This window comes from Microcaecilia unicolor, chromosome 11 (genome assembly GCF_901765095.1).
Source record: "Microcaecilia unicolor chromosome 11, aMicUni1.1, whole genome shotgun sequence".
Lineage (NCBI taxonomy): Eukaryota > Metazoa > Chordata > Amphibia > Gymnophiona > Siphonopidae > Microcaecilia > Microcaecilia unicolor.
In genome coordinates, this window is record NC_044041.1 from 140944407 (window position 1) to 140970424 (window position 26018).

At 45.4% G+C, this 26018-nt stretch overlaps 1 protein-coding gene across 1 annotated transcript in view; it reads left to right on the plus strand.

Moving 5' to 3' along the window:
- CLASRP (CLK4 associating serine/arginine rich protein) overlaps positions 1–26018 on the plus strand; it is a 1081767-nt gene that overhangs the window by 729650 nt on the left and 326099 nt on the right. Inside the window, exon 14 of the mRNA XM_030217938.1 lies at positions 9548–9724. Within this exon, the coding sequence (XP_030073798.1) occupies positions 9548–9724 (177 nt within the window). The remainder of the gene's footprint in view (positions 1–9547; positions 9725–26018) is intronic.

The window sequence follows — 26018 nt, forward strand, 5'->3', positions numbered from 1 at the left end:
CATAAAGACCAGGGAACTGGGAGGGAGGGAGGGAGGGGGGACCCTGCCACATACTCTCATTCTCACACATACTGGCAACCAGTCTCTGTCTCTCTGTGTGACACACAGACAAACGCACATTCACTCTCTCTCACACAGACCATCTCAACACACACTCTCCAAAGGTTGTTTGAAACTATGTGACTGGTAAGGATTTTTACCTAAACCCGACAAACATGTTTTTATAGTAAAGCTCTTTTTTGAAAACACTTATATCCCTTAATATCAAACAGGAAAAACAAAAACAAAAAACCCCAAACCACATGCTAGCGCCCGTTTCATTTGTTGCGGAAATGGGCCTTTTTTTACTAGTGTCTATATAAGAAGTGTGGTATGAAGAGGTTGTTAAAAAGTTATGCAGGGTGTAGAATGTTTTTCCGGAGCCCCTGTGAGGGCAGGATTTGTGGGGGGATTTTATATGTTGCACCCCTGGGCTGTTGTTCAGTTGTTATGGAGCGGTGGGTTAGATTGGGGGGGGGGGGGGAGGAATAGAAAAGGGGGTGGGAGTAAACGATAAAATGTATTGTCCTTTTGGCTGTATTTCTACTTGATCGGCCTGTTTTACATTAGGTTTTGCATATTGTGTGTTTTTCTTATTGCACTGGACAATAAAGATATTTCAAAATAAAAAAAAAAAGAATTGTAGAGCGGAAGAGTAGTGTCATGTTCATTAAGTGCTTTAGTTTTCTTGTGTAGCCGAGGTCAGGCATTTAAATTGGACTGGGAGGGTATGCCTTTTTAAACAGGGTGGTTTTTTAGTATTTCCCGGAAGTTTAGATGGTCGTACGTCGTTTTCAAGGCTTTTGGTAGCGCGTTCCACAGTTGTGCGCTTATGTAGGAAAAGCTGGATGCATAGGTAGATTTGTATTTAAGTCCTTTACAGCTTGGGTAGTGTAGATGTAGATAAGTTCATGTTAAATCGGATGCGTTTCTGGTTGGTAAGTTGATTAAGTCTGTCATGTATCCAGGCGCTTCGCCGTAGATCATTTTGTGAACCATGGTGCAGATTTTGAAGGCAATGCGTTCTTTGATTGGGAGCCAGTGTAATTTTTCACGGAGGGGTTTTGCACTTTCAAATTGCGTTTTTCCAAATATAAGCCTAGCTGCCATGTTTTGAGTGGTCTGAAGTTTCTTTAAGGTTTGTTCTTTGCATCCTGCATAGATTCCATTTTAGTAATCTAGGTGGCTTATTACCATTGATTGTATCAGGTTGCGAAATGTTTCCCTCGGGAAGAATTGTTTCATGCGTTTCAGTTTCCACATTGAGTGGAAAACTTTCTTTGTAGTGGATTTTATGGTGGTGAGTGTGCCCATGTCACAGTGGGAGTACGTTATGCGATTTGGTTTGTGTTGTGTCAGACACTCAACAATATCTGGTTAATATTGAAATGCATACAAGAAGTATATGGTTGTTTTCAATTAGGGATTCTAGTTTGTACGGACAGTACCCTCTTCAGAAAAAAACAGAGGCCCCTACTCTATGGATAGTGCCACTGAAAATCATTGCGGATCTCCTCAGCACTATATAAGGTAGAGTGAAGGTAATCGATTTAATGATTTGAAGAGCGATGATATTCAGTCTGTTATCCAAATAACGTTTGGACAGCAAAAAAAGCAGTACAGATAGCTATCCGTATAGCATAAGAACGTAAGAATAGCCATACTGGGTCAGACCAATGATCCATCTAGCCCAGTATCCTGCTTCCAACAGTGGCCAATCCAGGTCACTAGTACCTGCTAGAAACCCAATTAGTAGCAACATTTCCATGTTACCAATCCCGGGGTAAGCAGTGGCTTCCTCCATGTCCATCTCAATAACAGACTATGGACGTTTCCTCCAGGAACTTGTCCAAACCATTTTTAAACCCAGATACACTAATCGCTGTTACCACATCTTCCAACAGCGAGTTTCAGAGCTTAACTATTCTTTGAGTGAAAAAATATTTCCTCCTATTCCATGTAATTTCATTGAGTGTCCCCTGGTCTTTGTACTTTTTGAAAGGGTGAAAAATCGATTCATTTCTACCCGTTCTGCACCACTCAGGATTTTATAGACCTCAATCATATCCCCCCTCAGTAAACTTGAGTATAGCTCCTCTCTGTGTAGGGACCGCTCTTGATATTTTGCAAGGGGATGGGACGATTTCCCTATGAAGAAAGACTAAGGAGGCTAGGGCTTTTCAGCTTGGAGAAGAGATGGCTGAGGGGGGAGACATGATATATAGAGGTATATAAAATAATGAGTGGAGTGGAACAGGTGGATGTGAAGTTCATGCTTTCCAAAAATAGTAGGACTAGGGGGTATGCGATGAAACTATAGTGTGGTACATTTAAAACAAATAGAAAATTTTTCTTCACCCAACTCGTAATTAAACTCTGGAATTCGAGTCACGTGATGCTAGGCAGCGGGTAGGACGCCGCAGGATAGAGCTCCGAGGCCCCCGTAGTAAAATCTACCCCTGACAGCACGAGAAGCGATTTTTGAAACCCAAATACAGCATAAACAGGTTTGGAACAGTGGAGCGGTCAAAACAGAGACAATCAATTATAAGCACGATGGCCTCCAAAGCGCAGAGGAAAGAAGGCACATGAGGGCGAGCAGGGGACAGCAAGATGGTGGACACCGGCCCCTCGGCAGAAACTGTGAGCTCTGTCTGGGCAGCGGAAATTGCAGCGGCGGTCTCGCAGTTGCTGGAGAGCTCTGTAGATTTAAAGTTACAAAAGATTGCGGAGAAACTGGACACAATGGATGGCAAACTGGAGGGGTTACGCACCGATATGGTGGGATTTCAGCAAAGACTGTCTGAGGTTGAAGATCGTTGCACACAGCAGGCAGGCCAGAACGAGGAATGGCGGAAGAAGTTTGTGCAGATGAAACAGAAATTAGAGGATTTAGAGAACAGGGTGAGGAGGAATAATCTTCGGCTGGTTGGACTCCCTGAGTCCCTGAGAGAGGTCGATCTAAGAGAATTCCTAGAATCCTGGCTGCCTAAAATATTGCAGCTGAAATCCCTGGAACAAACTTTGAAAATAGAGCGGGCACATTGCCTAGGTCAGCAGCGACAAGAAGCTGGGCGCCCGAGGGTTGTAATATGTAAAATTCTTAATTACACCCATAAGCAGGAAATACTAAGTGCCTGGAGACAGATTGGCAAAGTGATATATGAAACGCATAATATTTTATGTTTCCAGGACTTCTCTGCAGCAGTGGCGCTGCAGCGAAAACAGTATGGGGAAGCATGCTCGGAGTTGTTCAAGAAGAGAGCTCGATTTGCTTTACTATATCCAGCAAGGCTACGGGTGCAGCAGGATGGTAAGCCCAGATTTTTCAACTCACCGACCGAAGCTCTGCAGTATGCTAAACAGCTGACTGGCAGTTCAGAGGCTGAAGCGGGAGAGAGGGCACACAGACCGAGCTGAAGAATGAGAGCAACTAGTTTGGAGCGGATCGAGAAGCACAGGAATGCAAGAGGAATTCATTTGAATGTTAAAAGGACAGGGCAAGAAGCTGGCCCCTCGCTATAAGAGTATGTAGCATGGGAACATTCATCTGTTACTGAGGGGAGGGGGCCTGATGTTGAAACTGTAAGCACATGCATATTGCTGACTGTTGGGGCAGGCATGTGTAAGTTTATGGTTGGTTTATAGAGATAGCATAGCAACGATGTTTTGTAGTAGTTCTGAGGAGATGGGGTTTCTACTAAGTTCAGCCCATAGTTGTGCTGTGAGGGAGGGGGTGGGGCAGAGCCGTGACTAGTTCTCTAGAGAGAACACAGAGAGGAGGTTTAGGGGGAGGGGTCAGAGAGGGAGGAGGGGAGAGGATGGAAGAACTGGGAAGGGGGAGGGGGGAGGGGTTGAGAGGAGGGGGGATGTTGGGTTTGGTTTGTTGTTTTGTTTTGTTTTCTCTTGGTTGTTGCTCTTCTTCCTAATCTTCAGGAAAAGCATTTGGTGGCAGAAACAAGTACGGTGGGGATCGGGGAGGGCACCCAAGGGCTGGGGGGTGCACTCTCAAGAATGTATAGATAGAAGTTGGATTTGCAGTGTAATAGATGGGATTGGTGGGGCTCTTTAAATTAATATCTTGGAATGTGGGGGGGGTCTCATCGCCCATAAAGCGGAAAACATTTTTGCAGGCATTGAACCGGCATAAAGCGGACATCGCATTCTTGCAGGAGACGCACTTGACTGCCATGGAGCATGATAAATTTCACCAAGGTTGGGTGGGAGGAGTGGTGGGTTCCCCAGCTTGTAACAAAAAGGCAGGGGTAGTAATACTTTTTCGTAAGGGATTGCAGCAGTCCATTAAATTGATCAAGAGGAGTACAGAGGGCAGATACGTATTAGTAGAGGCGGAGTTGGGGGGACTTACCTATATTCTCTGCAATGTCTACGCGCCTAATGTATATGATAAAAAATTTTACAGGGAGCTTTTCGCATTGTTGTCCTCATACCAAGGGGGTAATATTATTTTAGGAGGTGACTTCAATACAGTGTTTGATCCATTGGTGGATAAGAGCAGTGGGTTGGGACAGGGGCAACGACACTATGAGAGAGGTCTGCCTTTTTTGTGTTCCACCTTGGACTTGGTGGATGTTTGAAGAGTCTTGCATCCTACAAGTAGGGATTATACCCATCTATCAAGGGCACATTCTTCCATGTCCCGTATTGATTACCTCTTTCTATCTAAGGCTTTATTCTCAAAGGTGGTAGAGGCAGAAATTGGACCTTGTGAGATCTCAGATCACTCTCTCCTATGGGTGATGTTGGAAAGAGTAGGGGGGGTAGGAAAGGGAGGAGGTTGGCGATTTCCACTGGAGCTCTATAGAGATATGAAGTTTCAGGAATTCTTGGGAGGAAAATGGAGAGAATTTGCGGATCATAATAAGGCACATGAGGAACAGGCTAGTTTATACTGGGAGACTGCAAAGACAGTGATGAGAGGAGAGATCATTGCCTACAAGGCGTGGGTTAAGAAAAGACGGGATACAGAGATCATCCGTTTGGAGCGGGAGGTAAGGATTCAGAGGATAAAGTTTGGAGGGGACCCGACGGGAGAACAGAAGCTAGCTTATCTGGCATCCCAGAGAGAATTAAATGAATTGCTGCATGAGAGAGTACAGAAATCACAACAATACTATAAACATCAGCTTTTCATGTATGGAAATAAGGCAGGGACTTTGCTGGGGCGTTTAATCCGAGGAAAGAAAGGGCCGTCTGGAATTCTGCAGGTGAAAGGGCAGGGGGGCACCATGCTGAGGTCTCCGCAGGAAATAGTGGCGGGGTTCCAGAGGTTCTACGCAGAGTTATATCAGGAACAGACGGAGTTGATGTCGGATAGCATGTTATTTCTGGACAATATGGAAATCCCGAGGATCTCCCCGGCTCAGGCAAAGTTTCTGAATGCGCCCATTGTAGAAGGTGAATTAATGTTGGCGTTGCAGCAGAGTGACATGCACAAGGCGCCAGGCCCTGATGGATATGGAACAGCGTTTTATAAGATGTTACGGGAGCAGGTGACGCCTCCTTTGTTGAAACTGTTTAACTCCTTGGCCAGGTCAGAACCGGCGCTTGATGCCTTTAATACAGCGAAAATAATTGTACTAGCAAAGCCAGGGAAAAACCCAGAGGAGATGGGGTCTTATAGACCAATCTCCCTGTTGAACTGCGACACCAAATTGTATGCGAAAATTCTGGCAAATAGACTGGCAAGGGTGCTCCCAGATATCATAGCATCGCCACAGGTTGGTTTCGTGAGGGGGCGTTCAGTGGTAAGTAATGTGAGGGCTCTCATAGCTTTGTTGGAAAGGGTGGGGAGCAGAAAACACCTTCTCTGCTGGTCAGTTTTGACGCAGAGAAGGCGTTTGATCGAGTTGCATGGCGGTTTATGTTTGCGGTTTTGCAGAAGATAGGTGTTGAGGGGTTTTTCAGAGATGCAGTGGGGGCCCTTTATTTGAATCCGCAGGCCTACATGTGGATCAATGGAGAAAGGTCCCAAGTATTTCCAATAAGGCGGGGCACGCGCCAGGGGTGTCCTTTATCCCCGTTGTTGTTCGTCCTTACGTTGGACCCCTTGATTAGAGAGATAGAGTCTCACCCTGAAGTGAAGGGAGTGGGTTGGGGATCCTCTACGTTCAAGGTTTCGGCTTTTGCGGACGACATATTGGTACACCTTACTGATCCCAAGAGATCCCTGGAGGCTCTGATGGAATTATTCCAAGAATATGGGGACTACACTGGTTTTAAAATAAATGTCTCTAAATCCCTGACTCTTACGGCCTCAGATACAGTGAAACGTGAATGGGGGGAATTCTTTCCCTTAAAATGGGCACAGCAACATTTTACCTATTTGGGGGTGCAGGTGACTCTGCAGACTGCAGATTTTTATCATTTAAATCTTACCAGGTTGTTGGAAAACATGCGAGAGCGGTTGAGAAAGTGGGCAGTATTGCCGCTTACGCTTCATGGGCGGGTACAACTGTTCCGAATGGTGGAGTTCCCCAGATGGCTGTATACGCTTCAGGTGTTGCCATTACGTTTACGTAGTGCAGACATATGGCAATTTTATAAACATCTGCGAATTTTCATCTGGGGGGGAAAAAAGCCTAAGCTCCCCATGGGCTTATTGTTAGGATCTTGGAGAGTGGGAGGGATGGGGGTCCCGGATATTAAGCGCTATAATCAAGCATGTCTATTGCGGCACTTAGGGGATTGGTTATTAGATCGGCAGGACTACACGAACAGGAAATTAGAAAAGGATTTTTTCCATCCGTATCATCTGTATTTTTTGTTACATGGTCCAAAGCGAATGGTGCCAGCTACATTTAAGGACAGTTTATTGTTAGGGCCCTTGAGGGCGGTCTGGAGTGATCTCACTGGATATTGGGGCTTGTCGTCGGAGGTTACGGATCTTTTGCCATTGCAGGGGAACCCATTATTTTCACCTGGCTCAGAGAATCCAGTATTTTGTAGCTGGGCCTCATTGGGAATCACACGGTTGGAACACGTGTTGGGGTTGAGGGGAGGATTACTGAGTTTAGGTGCTTTGGGAGTGGGGATAGATCTTAGACACGAATTTGCTTACCAACAATTGGCACATTATATTAGGACCCTCAATCAAGATCAGTTGAATAGTGGACATGGGAGGAAGTTTAGAGAGTTCTTTAAGGCAGTGCCAGGGGACCGACTCACTATTTCGGGTATATATAGGATTCTATGGGAGGTAGGGCCTGAAAAAGATGTGAGGGCAGTCGAGGCGCATTGGGCGCAAGATCTGCAGAGATCCAACTTGGAATTAGATTACAGGAAATTAGTGTCCCGTATTCCGGCGGTATCAGTCAATGCTAATCTTAGAGAATGCCAATATAGAATTTTGTACAGAGCTTATATGTCTAAAGTGCAGGTATTTAAGATGGGGGGGGGGGGGTGTCAGACCCTGTTTGCTCCAAGTGCAGGTGGAAGGAGGGGACATTCTTTCATTGTCTCTGGGACTGTCCTTTAATACAAGCCTACTGGAAGAAGATTTTTAAATATTTAGAAGGGTTGTTGAAATCTAGGATTCCTCTTTCTTCATCAGGGATCTTATTGGACAAATTTGAACTATTTGGTTTCCAAAAGAGAGGCAATAGCCAATTCATACGTAAAGCTTGCACTTTGGGGAAGAAGTTGATCATGAATAGGTGGTTGAGTGCGGATGCCCCTGATTTTTGGTACTGGAGAAATCAGCTACATGATCTTTTGCTGCATGAGAGGCGGGCGGTGGGACCCTCCCCGAAGACTTTTGAGATTTTTGGGAATCTGGCGACCTTATATACAATCTTTGTCTGTTCGGGCGCGTAGTTTAGTATTAAATGGTATGTGAGGGCGGGGAGAGGGAGCGGATTAGGAGGAAGAGGTTGGTTTTTTTTTTTTTCTTCTTTTCTTTTCCCTTTTTTTTCTTCTTTTCTTTTCCCTTTTCTTTTCTCCTTTTGGGAAGGAGGGGGGGGGTTGGATAGAAGTAAGGGGAGGGGGGGGGGGGAGAGGGAGTTTTAGATGGTGGGATAGGATACCTGGTTAGGAAATTCAGTTCTTGGTTCCCAGACTTATATGGGTGGGCTCGATATTCTAAGAATCAGTAGTAATATCAACATTGTATAATATGAGATTCTAATTGAAATTAATATTTTAGGTAATCATTTTACAAAATATGCATCCATGTGGGCTCTGGAGATACTGATTTGAGAGAGGGGGAGGAGAGAATCCTACAAGGCATTGATGAAACACGCTCCTGATTACTCACATGAGAAGGCTAAGTTGTTAAACTAATTGCTTGTAGAATTTTAGAAGCTATGTTAGTCGAGTCATGTTGTTAATAGGATTTCTTTTTCTCCTCATTTAATAATACAAATGTAGGTCTATTGGTTATGGCACAATGACGGGAGGGGAGGGAGGGAGAAAATGATAAAATATTGATGATACAGTTCTGGATATGTATATAAGTATGCTGTCTTATTTCAAATGTCATATTTCATGGTTAAATTATATAATCTTGAGTCATCAATAAAAACTGTTGAAAATAAACTCTGGAATTCATTGTCGGAGAACGTGGTGAAGGCGGTTAGCTTGGCAGAATTTTAAAAGGATTTGGACGGTTTCCTAAAGGACAAGTTCATAAACCGCTACTAAATGGACTTGGGAAAAATCCACAATTTCGGGAATAACATGTATAGAATGTTTGTACGTTTGGGAAGCTGCCAGGTGCCCTTGACCTGGATTGGCAGCTGTCGGGGACAGGATGCTGGGCTTGATGGGCCTTTGGTCTTTTCCCAGTATGGCATTACTTATGTACTTAAGTGTATTCAAACCACCCGCTATCCTAATAGCAGTGAAGAATGTGCATGCATAATTGTAATTAATTTTCAAAATACTGTATCGTACATCAAAGAAAACTTTGAACAGGATATATGTAATCCAGTTACTTTAAGGAAAAGAAAGAAGTATAAAAAATCAACCCTGGGATACATGCTATAGTCTACATTTAAGGTAGGCCCAAGTTTACTAAACCAGAGGACGGTGGATTTTCAGGAAATCAATAATTAGAAAAGTAAGACAGCTTTGACAAATCAAACAGCCGGATAATTCTAGTCAAATAACTACTCAATCCTATGCATTAGAAATCCCTTTTTCTTCTAGGAAAAATTGTAACTGAATTGGCTCATAGAACATATAAGAATTATTAACATGCATAATTTTAAGTGTTGCAGCTGGTATTAAAAAAAAAAAACCCCTCAACTGCAGCATTTAAATATCAGTCTTATTAGTGTTCTATAAGGACAGCAGGTTATCGATCATCACAAACCTTTCTTTCTCAAGGAATTGGCTTCTCCAGTTTATATATGCTCAGTACAGCATGATAGTAAACTCTGGTAGCTTTTTTTTTTGTTACTGATTTCAGGAAGGGCTCCATCAAACAAAATTGTCCATCTTGAAGAGCACACATTACAAGTAAGCAACTTTGCTTGATGTCTTGTAGAAGTCACTCTGGGGATCGTTATCGCCACAGTGGGAGAACGACTGGACATCAGCGCAGCAGCAGCAGCAGCAGCAGCAGTGGGAGTGCGTCTCCGAGCCAGAGCAGGTCAGCCTCTCCATCCAGGGACCGGGCAGGAAAGCCTGTAGCACTTCCAGCCTTGGGAGAGAAATTGAAAAAGTGAGTAGCACAGCAGGTTCCAGAAACATTCTTATCTGTTCTGTAGCTTAATCTCTTTTGCTCTTCAGATGGGATGGAAGTGTTCACTAATATCAGTTCAGTGTCGGGGGTGGGGGGGGAGGGAGGAGGAGGAGGAGGAGTGTGTACCAGCTGAAGAGTAGGGGCTCTCCTGGAAATCCTAACTGGGACAGTCTGTTTTTGTTCACCTTTTACCTTCTTTTGTCCACTTCATATTGCACTGCATCATCTTCCTGCTTTTTTCTTAATTCTTTCCTATTCTTAAGCATGTTGCTGCACTTTCTACTCTTCTCTGCATGCCAGTGAATGCTGTCTCATGTCCTTCTTACTGTTATTTTCATGTACTGTTCTCTGTTCTCTTGTTTCCTGCAAGCTCCCTCTTTTGCTTTTTACGATTTCCTCCAAATCTCATGCCAAAGAACACAACCACCATTATGCCTATTACAGGTTGACATATGATAATACAACATAGGCAGGATATTATAGCCCCCGGTGTAGGGCAAGGAACTGAGAGCAAGCAGGAAATGACAGCGGCTTTCTTGCATTCTTTCTGTGATGGCAAGAACATAATCAGCTACATAATAAGGAACAGCAGGAAATAGAGGCAAAAACCTTCAAAAAACAGGAAGAAGTATAGAAGGGAGCATGTAGGAACAACAGAAAGGGAATGTTTAGTGTACAGCATAAAGAACAGAAAGCTAAGTGGTCGATATTCAGAATGATTTATGTGGTTTACTTGGTTAGCTATATAAATCCTAACATTTTAAAATTTGGAGCCAGAGACCACAATTTTTGACTGGATACCTCGATGTCTAGCTAAAAGATTTATTTAGTTAGTTTTAGTTCACACCTTTTTCAGTAGTAGCTCAAGCTAGTTACATTCAGGTACAGTAGGTATTTCCTTGCCCCCAGAGGGCTTCTAATCTAATTTTGTACTTGAGGCAATGGAGCCATTAACGAGTAAGTAGATTACCCTGGCATGCACTAAAGGCTTCTCCAAGCCATTTTCCGATGACGGTAGCAGCTAACGAAAACGGAATGCAGATGAGCAAATTGTGTAGAAACCCTATTGTAATTAGATGCACTACCATTTTCCGATTGCCTTAACGCTGGAAAATCTAACGAGAGGTCTGTACCTCTCGTTGGGGCTGCGCGAGATTAAAAACTTCAATAAATGTAACAAACAAAAAAAATCGGGGGGTGGGGAAATGTCCAAGTGCTCATCAGGGACGTCTTTTAGGGACGTCCTTCACCCAAAACAACGCCCAAGTGCTCGTCAGGGATGTCCTTCACTCATAAAAAAAACCCCACAATAAAACCCACCCTTAAGCTTTAGAGGTTATTATTAGCACACTTCAAAAAAAGATGTCCTTTTTTGACGTCCCCTCCCCCCCTCCCCCCCCCCCCCCCCCCCCCCCCCCGCAATAATAAAAACTTCCTTTTTGGACGTCCTTCACTCAGCTGAGAGACCCAGAAGTCTCTGAGCCAATCACAACAGCTAAACGCACTGTGATTGGCTCAGAGACTTCCGGGTCTCTCAGCTGAGTGAAGGACGTCCAAAAAGGAAGTGTTATTATTGTGGGGGGGGGGGGGGGGGGATGTCCAAAAAGGACGTCTTTTTGGATGGACATCTTCAACTGCACTCTCCTTCGATCGAGCCGCATTGGAGCCTTCCTGCAGCAGGCCGTGGAGGGGGTGAGCGGCGCAGCGTCTTCTTTTCGAGTGGCACAGGGAGGCGTATTTGGCATGCACAGAGCAGCCAGTATAACGCTTGGCTGCTCTGCGCATGCTCGACCGGCCGACTGGCTGACTGTTTAGCAATGGAATAGAGAATGCAAGTGAGCTACAACGAGCAGCTCATTTGCATTCCCCTTCTTTGATGCATTCCCGTTGCTTACCGATTCGCTAAGGAATCGGTAAGCAATGGGCATTAACGATTGTTTTAGTGCATCTTGGCCTAAGTGACTTACCCAAGATAAGAAACTGAAATAGGATTTGAGCTGGGCATCTCTGGTTGTCAGCCCAGATTTCTAACCATTAGTCTGCTTTGAAGACCAGTGGGAAATTAAGTCCTCACAACTTGAGTGAGGTCACCAACAGAGTCCTGTATGGAAACATTACTCCAGCCTAGATTTCTAGACCTTTTAAGCAGGCTCACTGCACATATGTGCCTCCTTCTGTCTGCCACTGTCACACTGGACTATTTCAGTCTTTATTTTTCCATGGAACCAGTCAGACAGATAAGCATTTCCCATATTGTTTGATTTTTGCTTATCAAATGGACTTTTACATGTATTTTTTGACTTCTGTAAGTTTTTATCTTTGAGTCCTATCATCATATGGCACCTTTGCTGGTGGAACCAATTATGGGTATCAATACTGATTTTGATCTGCTGCACTGGATGCACTTTTTTTAGACTGCTAGAGGCTTTGTTTTTTTTGTGGGGGGGGGGGGGGTTGGAGGGGGGGGGGGCAGAAAATTTGCCATAGTGAAATTAAAACAACAAGTCCATTGGTAAGTGAAAGCTGTAGGTAATATAAATAAGTCTTATAGGAAAATGACTCCCAACAGAATTATTTATGCTGAGGTCCAAGATTACAGAACTCTGCCTAAGCAAATATTCTGGACTCATGCTAGGGGGAAACAGGACCTTACTCTGGCACCTAACCAAAATTAGCTGAGCTAGAGAGAACGCAACCAAAGCCACAGATAGTATATATTAGTTTTATTCATAGATAAGGAAAATATACAAATATAGAATAGCTCTGCAGCAAGGTGTAGCAAAGTACAAATATATAACTTGCTGATGATAATAATAATAATAATAATAATATAGATGGTCCCTAAATAAAGATTATGCAAAATGATTCTTACTGGAACACTGATTTTGTAATCGTGAAAACTTATACTACACCTCTTATGCAAAATACCAGGTTAGCAACATATTCTCTATAGAAGTAAATCCTGTTATCTCACCATGCTTTCTGTTAGGCAGTCTCTCGATGAGGTAGGTGCTGATTTCTTCTTAAGCTCTAGCTATATCCACAGCGAGTCTGTCTCGGATTTAGTGCACGGTCTCCCTCTGCAGAAAGCAGGTGTCCGTCACTCAGTGCCGTATTCCAGAGCTGACATAGCTGAACCTGAATGTATTTCCACCAGATGTGTAGTTCACAAGGTTAGAACAACACAGTCTCTTGCTCGCTCCGAACCTTCTAACCTTGCTTGTCTTCTTAGGTCCTTCTTGTCAGTCCCAACTGTCTGATGGTCTCTGAACAACTCACTTTTCTTTAGTTCCCACTTTCTTAGTACCTCTCCATCAGATGATCCTCCGGGACCAAGCATGAATCCTCCCCAGCTAACTCCATAAGCATGAAGAGTCTTTTGTTTGTGACCCTGAAGTGTTACTATCGGGTCTGCATATCTGTCCACGCTTTCTAAAAATACTAGGACTAGGGGGCATGCGATGAAACTACAGTGTAGTAAATTTAAAACAAATCGGAGAACATTTTTCTTCACCCAACGCGTAATTAAACTCTGGAATTCGTTGCCGGAGAACGTGGTGAAGGCGGTTAGCTTGGCAGAGATTAAAAAGGGGTTAGACGGTTTCCTAAAGGACAAGTCCATAAACCGCTACTAAATGGACTTGGGAAAAATCCACAATTCCAGGAATAACGTATAGAATGTTTGTACATTTGGGAAGCTTGCCAGGTGCCCTTGGCCTGGATTGGCCGCTGTCGTGGACAGGATGCTGGGCTCGATGGACCCTTGGTCTTTTCCCAGTGTGGCATTACTTATGTACTAACCAGGCTTACTGGAGCCATGGGTCTCACTCCCCTTTCAGCTTCTCAGGGTGATTGTAACACAGAATGTCCTTGGATGCGGTCTGCCTGCCAGTAATTTTCCAGAAGCTGAAAAGCTGGATCTTGCTTACACAGATGTGTTCAGGTCAGAGGTTGTAGAATCCATCTTGTAACTGGATGTCAGGCTTGTATGAACCAAGACCAGCTCAGGTGAGATCTCAGGTAAATACCCCTACAAAGCCCAAAAAGAATAGAATGCACAAAGCTTCAAATTGTGCCAGCACATATCACAGGACCTTATAGTCACCAACATGGGAAAAACATTTATAGAAAGGGGTCCTATTCATGCTCTTCCTCAAATGTATAATATATTCATTGAAGAAAATGTGAACAAGAGTGCTATATTGGGAAGGCAGGCCAGATGCTAAAGACAAGACTCAGATCACATAGATAACATAAAATACCACAAAGTGAAGAAAATGTGAACAAAAGTGCTATATTGGGGAGACAGGCCAGATGCTAAAGAGAGTAGTGGAGTGCCTCAGGGTTCGATGCTGGGACCGATTCTGTTCAATATATTTGTGAGTGACATTGCCGAAAGGGTTAGAAGGTAAAGTTTGCCTTTTTGCGGATGACACCAAGATTTGTAACAGAGTGGACACCCCGGAGGGAGTGGAAAACATGAAAAAAAGATCTGCAGAACCTAGAAGAATGGTCTAATGTTTGGCAATTAAAATTCTATGCGAAGAAATGCAAAGTGATGCACTTAGGCAGTAGAAATCCATGGGAGACGTATGTTTTAGGCAATGAGAGTCTGATATGTACAGACGGGGAGAGGGATCTTGGGGTGATAGTATCTGAGGATCTGACGGCGACGAAACAGTGTGACAAGGCGATGGCTGTAGCCAGAAGGTTGCTAGGCTGTATAGACAGAGGTGTGACCAGCAGAAGAAAGGAGGCGTTGATGCCCCTGTACAAGTCGTTGGTGAGGCCCCACCTGGAGTATTGTGTTCAGTTTTGGAGGCCGTATCTTTCTAAGGATGTAAAAAAAAAATTGAAGTTAAGGTGGAAGCCTTGGAAAATGCTGTAAGGAGTTGTAATTTAAGAGTATTTAATTTCCCACATTTATACTTTAAAGAGACTCTACAAGTATCACCTGAACTTTTACCACTGTTAGTAAAAGTTTTTCATTTGCCTCCATTTAAATGAGTTGATGATGGAACTTAGTTGGAACAAATGCAGCTTATGGAATCTTTAGATGTTTCAGCTTTACATGAAACTCCAGACTCGGAGGTCGCTCAACCAGCCACTCTTTTGGTTATCTTTGCTTTAGATAAAGACTGGGTTCTACACCTTTATTTCAAAAACAGAGATAAAAATGTCTTTAATTTTAAAATTTGTACGTTTCCAGACGTTTCACGTGAAACACAAAGGAAGAGGAAGCAATTTCTTCTGTTGAGTCCTGCAGTTGGGAGTGGCATTCTTTCTTAAATTTCCCTGTAAATGTGAGATTAAGTATAGATCATACAAATATGGGTTTCTTATTTATTTATTTATTGCATTTGTATCCCACATTATCCCACCTATTTGCAGGCTCAATGTGGCTTACATAGTTTTGTTATGACATTGTCATTCCAGAATATCAGATACAGTTAGTAGTGTGTAGGGATTAAGTAGGGAAGAAAGAGGAAGTGATTAGGTGGGTGATAGTAGATGTAGATTTTCATAACTGGTTAGGTTAGGAAAGTGAATTAGTGAGGCTGTTGGTTCTCGTTGTAGGCTTTTTGAAGAAGTATGTCTTCAAAGATTTGCGAAAGTTATTTGTATCGACAATTGATTTCAGGTCTGTGTGTAGAGCATTCCATATTTGCGTGCTCGTGTAGGAGAAGGTAGTGGCATGCATCAGCTTGTATTTTAGTCCTTTACAGATGGGGAAGTTCAAATTGAGAAATTTGCGGGATGTTCTTGTGGCGTTTCTGGGAGGTAGGTCCACTAGGTTCAGCATGTAGATCGGGGCGTCTGCGTGGATAATTTTGTGTACAATCGTACATATCTTGAACGCAATGCGTTCTTTAAGTGGGAGCCAGTGCAGTTTCTCTCTTAGTGGTTTTGCACTTTCATATTTAGTTTTTCCAAATATGAGTCTGGCGGCAGTATTCTGGGCTGTTTGGAGTTTTTTGATAGTCTGTTCTTTGCAGCCCGCATACAGTGCGTTGCAGTAATCCAGATGGCTTATTACCATTGACTGTACCAGGGTGCGGAATACGTATCTCAGGATACTTCTCTCTTCTTTTGTTTCTTGTAGAGGAATTATGGATAGAGGTGATATGACCTCTTCTCCCATACATGGGGTAGAAGATCCCACATAATAGGAATTGTCTTATGTTTTACAGCTTGGTATTGTTTAGCAGCTTTTTTCTTTATTTTTCTTTGAATTTGTATATCAAGTCTGAGTAAACTGTAACTGTACTTCCCCTGACATGCAGCCAAAATTGAGCCCTGCTCAGTGGCGGTCCGCCCCGGGTGCACGCCGCTGGGGGGGTGCCACACGCCTCTCTGCACCATTCGTTACGTGCTCCCTCTGCCCCAGAACAGGTTACTTCCTGTTCCGGGGCAGAGGGAGCATGGAACAAGCGACGCCGACAGGCACGCGGCAGCCCCCCCCCCCCCCCCAGCAGGTAAAAATGCACCGGGGGGGTGTCGCTTCGCCGGAGGGGAGGTGTCTTCCCCGGGGGGGGGAGAAGGTATCGTTTTGCCGGGGGGGGGGGGAGGGGACAGGACGCTGCACCCAGGGGGGGCGCCCCGGGTGTCAGCCGCCCTAGGAACGCCACTGGCCCTACTCACTGTTGTACCTGGGATGCCTTTTCTCTTCCTTCTCTGATTCAGTTATCTAAAATTATGTCATCTGTTCATCTTACCATCTGTTCCCTTGATCCAATTCTGTCTAGTTTGCTCCAGTTTCCAGACATGGTCTTACACCTCTACCCCTGCAGCTTGTTTCTCAGAGTCTTTCTTTAGGCCTGGTTCTCTGCTCTTGAAAAAACCCTCTTTAGATCCCTCTTGTCTTGAGAATTTTCGTCCAGTATATAACTTACTCATGCTCTGCAAGATTGCTGAACGGGGTAGTTTTGGTTTTTTTTATATATCTTTTTATTTATTTCCACAACATATATCACAACGCAGTTATTGAACAGGTAAAAATAGAACACAGATCAGTAATTTCCATAAAATATTCTTCATTTCCTTCCCCTTTCCCCCCTACCTCCTCCAGCCCCATCCTAACCCTCCCCCCCCCCCCCACCCCCCAACAGTTCAAAATCTTGCTTCTTGCTATTGGAGTGAGAGTGTCCCAAAATGGGGACCAAATTTTGCAAAATGTGTCGCCTCACTTAGAAGCTAGGTCCGTGATCCCCTTCTTTTCTAGCGAGCAGCAATGGATCATGGCCGACCTCCAGTGTGCCACACTTGGACCTTCAGTGTCCAACCACAACTGAAGGATGGTTCGCTTTGCCATCAGGATAGATTTCTTTAAAAACGCTGGTATTGGTCTCTGCGTCTTGAATATGTCAAATAGTTGCTCCGGGGATGGATGCCACCGACAGGACCACATCTGTGACACCTGTGAACCCAGTGACCCCCAAAAGGCGCGGGATCTAGGACAGGACCAGTACATGTGTCCCAAGTCGGTACCGCTACTCCCACACTTCGGGCAATTGTCTGTTTCCCGGAGAGTGGCCCGGTATGCTCTATGAGGAGAAATGTGTAATCTCAACAGGAACTTGTACTGAATTTCACACCATGCCACTTTTTCCGTAAGGCTGTAGACTGCCCGGAAGCACTCCGCTATTTGCTCTTGTTGGAGGCTAATGTTCAATTCTCGATTCCACTCCTGAGTCACCTTTGAGAGATCTAGCTCTTGTAGCGAGTCTCTGAGGAGTCTATGAAAATAACGCAAAGGGACCCGCAATTGCGCGTCTAGCCCCAATAATTCTTCCAACTCATCCCACATTTCTTGGGTTAACACAGCTGGGGGTAGAGAGTTAACATAGTGTCGTATCTGGTAATATGCAAAAACATCTTGAATACCCAGCCCATATTCCTCACACAGGTCTTTAAATGGTTTGATAACCCCTTGCTCTGAAACCACATGATATAAATAATGTATCCCAGAGGAGGCCCACCTCTGAAAAGTAGCCAAGGAGATCCCCGCCGGGAACTCCAGGTTTCCATGGATCGGTAACAACAGGGAAACCTCCCTATCTCTACCATAGTGCCTGCGTACCCACTTCCAGGTGGTTCTTAAGAGTATCGAAATATATTTATAAAGGCCTAGATTTGGTAGCTTCCCCGGAGGTGCCTGCAACCAATACGCGAAATGTATAGGGCCAAGTAGCGCTGTTTCAGTCTGGGTACAGGAGAAAAAATGTTTGGAGCGGAACTAATCTGAGATGTGTCTGAGACTACTGGCAATGGAAAATAAACGCAGGTCCAAGAGGCCCAGCCCTCCCTTAGTCCGGGGGAGCTATTTTGGTCAACAGTATTCTGGCCCTCTTGCCCTGCCACAAGAAAAAATTTAACTTCTTCCTCAACCACCTATCATCTTTCCCGCGCCACCACACAGGCAGCATTTGTAACATATATGTCCATTTTGGAAATAATACCATGTTATATAGTGCAATACAACCTGTCAGTGTGATTAGGAGCGCCTGCCACCTATGGAAAAGCTTGGTCACTCGCTGCTTCAGCAGTCCTATATTTGTGTCATAGAGCTGGTTGAGCTCTTTTTTTTTTTAATTTTATTTATTCATTTATTCAAAAAAAAAATTACAAGAAACCTCTTGCATAGAAAGTCTCTACAAACATAGTAAGATTTAACAAGGAAAATAATGCAATAAAAGTAAAATAATTCACTTTCAGAGAATAGAGACTCAAGTCCATAAATCTAGAAATCCAATATGTAGGAAATCAACTGGAGAAATAAACAAAAGGAAATAAACATCAGATATCACACATTCACTAAGTGGAGATGCCTTATTCTTATCGCTTTTCCTTATTTGCCGAGGCTATAAGTGCAGACACATGAGCTGGTTCCATAAATACATATTTCTTCCCCCCAAGTCTTATTATGCACATGCAGGGGTATCTTAAAAAGAAGGTACCCCCCAGGTGTAGAACTTCCGGCTTGAGGAGTAGGAATTGTTTCCTCCGCCGTCTAGTCTCCTTAGAGACATCAGGAAACAAGACGATTTTAAAGCCTAAAAAAGGCTTTTCTTTATTACAAAAGAACATGCGGAAGATCCAATTCTTATCTAATATAATAAAACGCACCGTGAACGTTCTGAAGACAACGTTCTGTGAAGTCGGAAACTTGAAGCCGGAAGCTTCAAGCCCTGAAGCCTTGAAGCCTTGAAGCCATCTGACGTCACTCCCAGTGAAGCCTTCAAGCCAGCCAGCCGTCTCTGCCCCGCCCTCGCCTCAAACCAAACAAATCGGGAAGCGAAGCGTCAGGGAAGGAGGCGGCGCTCCCGACGTCTAGCCTTCCCTTCGCTGTGTTCGGGCGGAACACAGTGAAGGGAAAGCTAGACGTCGGGAGCGCCGCCTCCTTCCCTGACGCTTCGCTGCACGAACCGCCACGGAGGTAAAGTTAAAACGAAGAAGAAAAAAAAAAAAAGGGATGCATGTATGCGAACGGGGGGGGGGGGATGCATGGATGCGAAGGGGGGGGCATGGATGCGAGGCATGGATGCGAAGGGGGGGGGAGAAGAGGGCGGGCCAGGCTGGGACATGGGAGAGAGAGTAGCATGGATGCGAGGGGGGGGTCATGGAAGGGCAAGAGGGGACTTGCTGGAAAAGGATGAATGGAGGCGGCAGGGGACAGAGGAGCATGGATGGGTATGGATTAGGAGGCAGGGCACAGGGAGAGAGGGGAATTACTAGAAATGGATGAATGGAGGGGGCAGGGGAAAGAGGAGCATGGATGGGCATGGATTGGGAGGGCAGGACTCAGGGAGAGAGGGAAATTGCTGGATAGGGAAAAATGGAGGGGCCAGGTGACAGATGAGCATGGATGGGCATGGATTGGAAGGGGCAGGACACAGGGAGAGGGGAATTGCTGGATAGGGATGAATGGAGGGGACAGATGGGCATGGATGGATATGGATTGCAGAGCAGGCCTCAGGCAGAGAGAGGGAAATTGCTGGATAGGGAAAAATGGAGGGGCCAGGTGACAGATGAGCATGGATGGGCATGGATTGGAAGGGGCAGGACACAGGGAGAGGGGAATTGCTGGATAGGGATGAATGGAGGGGACAGATGGGCATGGATGGATATGGATTGCAGAGCAGGCCTCAGGCAGAGAGGGGAAATGCTGGATAGGGAAAAATGGAGGGGCCAGGTGACAGATGAGCATGGATGGGCATGGATTGGGAGGGCAGGACTCAGGGAGAGGGGAATTGCTGGATAGGGATGAATGGAGGGGACAGATGGGCATGGATGGATATGGATTGCAGAGCAGGCCTCAGGCAGAGAGGGGAAATGCTGGATAGGGAACAATGGAGGGGCCAGGTGACAGATGAGCATGGATGGGCATGGATTGGAAGGGCAGGACTCAGGGAGAGGGGAATTGCTGGATAGGGATGAATGGAGGGGACAGATGGGCATGGATGGATATGAATTGCAGAGCAGGCCTCAGGCAGAGAGGGGAAATGCTGGATAGGGAAAAATGGAGGGGCCAGGTGACAGATGAGCATGGATGGGCATGGATTGGGAGGGCAGGACTCAGGGAGAGGGGAATTGCTGGATAGGGATGAATGGAGGGGACAGATGGGCATGGATGGATATGGATTGCAGAGCAGGCCTCAGGCAGAGAGGGGAAATGCTGGATAGGGAACAATGGAGGGGCCAGGTGACAGAGGAGCATGGATGGGCATGGATTGGAAGGGCAGGACTCGGAGAGGGGAATTACTGCATAGGGATGAATGGAGGGGACAGATGGGCATGGATGGATATGGATTGCAGGGCAGGCCTCAGGCAGAGAGGGGAAATGCTGGATAGGGATGAATGGAGGGGGCAGGTGACAGACAAACATGGATGGCCATGGATTGGGAGGGCAGGGCTCAGGGACAGAGGGGAATTGCTGGAAAAGGATGAATGGAGGGGGCAGGGGACAGATGGCCATGGATTGGGAGGGCATGGCTCACACTCTCTCTCTCATATACAATGTCTTTCTGACTCTCACTCTCACACACTCTGTCTCACACTGTATCACATTCACTCTCTATGTGCCACACAGTTACTCACACACTCGCTTGGTCTCATACACTCACTCAAACAGAGAATCTGTGTCTCACACACACTCTCTCTCTCGCCCACACACACACACTCTCACTCACACTGTGTCTCACATACACACTTGCACACACTCTCATTCTCACACACACACTCTCTCACAAACACACTCACACCCAGACTCACGCTCTCTCTCACACAATCACACTTTCACTCTGACTCTCAAACAGTCACTCTCACATACACTCTCCCAAACATACACACTCCGAGGAAAACCTTGCTAGCGCCCGTTTCATTTGTGTCAGAAACGGGCCTTTTTTACTAGTCTGGTAATAATGCAACGGTCGCTACCAAAGTAACTGCCGTTGCAAGTTCAGAGTTAGTAGTTTCAAGCAAAAGAGAAATGTCTATCGGCTTTTCAGTTGTCTGGTTCAATTCTTTCCCAGGAACATAATAAACCAAGGTAAAAGGAGGAAAACTTTGTTCAGGTACAGTGGGGGAAATAAGTATTTGATCCTTTGCTGATTTTGTAAGTTTGCCCACTGACAAAGACATGAGCAGCCCATAATTGAAGGGTAGGTTATTGGTAACAGTGAGAGATAGCACATCACAAATTAAATCCGGAAAATCACATTGTGGAAAGTATATGAATTTATTTGCATTCTGCAGAGGGAAATAAGTATTTAATCCCTCTGGCAAACAAGACCTAATACTTGGTGGCAAAACCCTTGTTGGCAAGCACAGCGGTCAGACGTCTTCTGTAGTTGATGATGAGGTTTGCACACATGTCAGGAGGAATTTTGGTCCACTCCTCTTTGCAGATCATCTCTAAATCATTAAGAGTTCTGGGCTGTCGCTTGGCAACTCGCATCTTCAGCTCCCTCCATAAGTTTTCAATGGGATTAAGGTCTGGTGACTGGCTAGGCCACTCCATGACCCTAATGTGCTTCTTCCTGAGCCACTCCTTTGTTGCCTTGGCTGTATGTTTTGGGTCATTGTCGTGCTGGAAGACCCAGCCACGACCCATTTTTAAGGCCCTGGCGGAGGGAAGGAGGTTGTCACTCAGAATTGTACGGTACATGGCCCCATCCATTCTCCCATTGATGCGGTGAAGTAGTCCTGTGCCCTTAGCAGAGAAACACCCCCAAAACATAACATTTCCACCTCCATGCTTGACAGTGGGGACGGTGTTCTTTGGGTCATAGGCAGCATTTCTCTTCCTCCAAACACGGCGAGTTGAGTTCATGCCAAAGAGCTCAATTTTTGTCTCATCTGACCACAGCACCTTCTCCCAATCACTCTCGGCATCATCCAGGTGTTCACTGGCAAACTTCAGACGGGCCGTCACATGTGCCTTCCGGAGCAGGGGGACCTTGCGGGCACTGCAGGATTGCAATCCGTTATGTCGTAATGTGTTACCAATGGTTTTCGTGGTGACAGTGGTCCCAGCTGCCTTGAGATCATTGACAAGTTCCCCCTTTGTAGTTGTAGGCTGATTTCTAACCTTCCTCATGATCAAGGATACCCCACGAGGTGAGATTTTGCGTGGAGCCCCAGATCTTTGTCGATTGACAGTCATTTTGTACTTCTTCCATTTTCTTACTATGGCACCAACAGTTGTCTCCTTCTCGCCCAGCGTCTTACTGATGGTTTTGTAGCCCATTCCAGCCTTGTGCAGGTGTATGATCTTGTCCCTGACATCCTTAGACAGCTCCTTGCTCTTGGCCATTTTGTAGAGGTTAGAGTCTGACTGATTCACTGAGTCTGTGGACAGGTGTCTTTCATACAGGTGACCATTGCCGACAGCTGTCTGTCATGCAGGTAACGAGTTGATTTGGAGCATCTACCTGGTCTGTAGGGGCCAGATCTCTTACTGGTTGGTGGGGGATCAAATACTTATTTCCCTCTGCAGAATGCAAATAAATTCATATACTTTCCACAATGTGATTTTCCGGATTTAATTTGTGATGTGCTATCTCTCACTGTTACCAATAACCTACCCTTCAATTATGGGCTGCTCATGTCTTTGTCAGTGGGCAAACTTACAAAATCAGCAAGGGATCAAATACTTATTTCCCCCACTGTATATTCAAAATTTCACGCATGTAGCGCTTTAACATCTCAAGAGGGGCTACATTATGTATTCTAGGAAAATTAATGAATCTCAAATTATGGATTTTAATATAATTGTCAAACATTTCAGATTTCATCCTGAGACTGGTCAAATCTTTTATCATCATTGATTGAGTTGTTTCAAAGTTCAAAACTTTTTGATTGAATTTCTCCTCCAATTTTCCAATTTTTTCATCTAAAACTTTGAGCTCCTCTCCTTTTTTTTGTACATCGATTTCCAAAGATTTCATTTTAGGTAACATCTCATTGCTTTGTTTCAGAAAAAGCTGTCCCAAGTTAAATACCAAGTCCCATAACGTTTCTAAAGTTACTTCTTTTGGTTTTTCTACTAGCAGTTTAGGTAGTTCTAACCTTATGGTAGCATGTTCAGGAGTCAAACTCTGTCCCTCGGCTCCTCTCCCCACACTCTGTGGCATCTCCATGGGCAAATTGCCCTCCATTCCTTGCTCCGCTGTTATCAGAGCTTCCTCTCAACGCTCTTCTGGGCCCTCTGTACCTTCCGGAGTAGACCCTGTTGATCCAAGGAGGAAGGAGCTCGCACCAATCGGCTGGGGAGGTGGTGAGCGCATGGCGGGGCTTAGAGTAACATGAAGGCCAACGGAAGCCGAGTTCTCCAGATCGTTGGGATTCCTAGCTGGCAGCATTCCGCTCTCCGAAGCAGCTCCCGACGGTCTCACAAACCTATCCATAGGACCCGGCAATGAAGAAGGCAACGGGGAAGCTCTAGCCGCCACTCTACCTCGGTGTTTCGGCATTTCTTTCAAAGGTAAGAGTGAGACTCGCCGCATCTTAGTGAAGTGCGGCCATCTTGGATATCCCAATAGTGCCCCTGGTTGAGCTTTGATGTGATAACGATTCCCAGATATCTTACACTCGATTCTGCCCACTGAAAGGGGAACTGACCCCTCCAAGACGAGCGGATCTCGGCCTGGATGGGCAAGGCCACCGACTTTTGGAAATTTAGGGAGAACCCCTTATGGAACCCAAATTCTGCTAAGGCCTCCAGCAGCTGTTTCACCGACTGAGCTGGTTAGGTGAGTGTCAGTAGGATGTCGTCGGCAAAGGCCAAGACCTTCACCGATTGCGAGGGCAGAGATATCCCTACGATACCTGGGTCAACTAATATTGTTCTCAAGAGCAGTTCTAGGTATAATAGGAATAACGCGTGCGAAAGGGGGCAGCCCTGTCTAGTCCCTCTCTGCACTGCAAATGCCGGCGACTGTATCCCATTTACCACTATGCGTGCTGAGGGGGAATGATATAGTGTTGTGATGGCCTCCATAAACTACCCCTCCAACCCTACATGTGCAAGAACATGGAATAGATAGCCCATTGTACTTTGTCGAATGCCTTCTCGGCGTCTAGACTTAGTAACAATAGTGGGTCATTAAGAGTTTGGCTGCGCGCTATGGATAATAGCACCTTTCGAACATTAAGGGTAGCATGACATCCCCGCACAAAGCCCACCTGATGCTCACCTACTAATTGGGGGAGGTGTTGCGCCAGTCTGTCTGCCAGTACCCGGGCCAAAATTTTTATGTCCACATTCAGCAAGGAAATGGGCCTGTAAGATTCTACCTGCTCTGGTGGTTTGCTGGGTTTTGGTATAAGGGTGATCAGTGCTTCATTCTCCCTTGGTGAAAAGAACCCCCGCTCTATGACCAATTTCTAATATGTGATTAGTAGCCCCACTAGTTCGTGACCTAGAATTTTATAATATTCACTAGAGAACCCATCTGGGCCTGGGGCCGACTTTGTTGGGAGGGATTTAATGACCCGTTGTAGTTCTTGGGCACTTAAAGGGGCAGATAAATGTTCCCTCGCAGACTGTCCTAGCCTGGGCATGCCCGTGTCGGCCAAATAGTCATCTAATAACGGCCCTTGGTCTTCTCTTTGTTCTGAGTAAATTTGCTTAAAGAATTTGTGAAATGAATCTACTATTTCTTCCGGCTTGCTGGTCTGCGTCCCATTGGACTGCCTCAACAACGGGACATAGGAAGGCGCCGTTTTTACCCTAGCTGCCTGGGCCAGTAGTCTACCTGATTTATTCCCGAATCTTTGGAAGTTCAGCCGCTTTGCAAACAGGTGTCTTTTTGTCTGCTCATGGATTGAGTTCAAGGCAGCTAACGCTGCCGCCACCCTTTCACTATTGTCTTTTGATGGGTCAGCAATATGTGCTCTTTTAGCTAACTTATAATCCCTTTCCAACCGCATTATGCCTGCCGCCAAGCGTTTTGTCCTTGCACTTAAGAATGCTATTATCTCCTCCCTCAAAACTGCCTTAGAGGCCTCCCAGAATATAATAGGCGAGGGGCTAGACGCGGCATTAGTGTCTACATACAGGTCCCATCGTGTCTTGATGTGTTCCACCAGGTATTTGTCTTGGGATAGATAGAATGGGAAGCGCCAAAATCTGGATGGTTCCCCTCCTATGTTGAACTCCAGCTCCATTCCCACTATAGCGTGGTCAGAGACCGCGGTTGGGCTGATAGAGATATCTTTAACTCTTAAAAAAAAAAAAAAAAAACCCACGAATGGGATATCAGAATATAGTCTATACGCGACCATGACTGGTGCCGTAGGGTTCAGCAGCCTCCAGGGATCTGCCAAATTAAGTGTTGTACACAGTGCAGGCAGGTCTCTCCCTTTGTCCACCACCAGTTGCGCCCGGGGGGAGGACCTATCTAAAGAGGGGTTCATTGCCCCGTTAAAATCTCCTGCCCACACCCATGGCGCATCTACATATCTCTGACCTAGTGCTGCAAGCGACTGGAAAAAGGGTGGGCTATTCACATTGGGGCCATACACTGAACATAGGTAAAACTTTTTCCCCTGGTAGTTTATCTGTATCAATACCACCCTACCCTCAGTATCTTTGTATACCCCTTTACGTATTAAGATGGCTACTCCACTCCTACGGTTTCCAGAAGATGAGTAATAACAGTCCCCAACCCATTGCTGGCACAACTTTGCATGTTCCTCATCTGTTAATTTAGTTTCTTGCAAACAAGCTATCGTGGTTTTGTGCCGCTTTAATTGGGCCAGGATCTTGCTT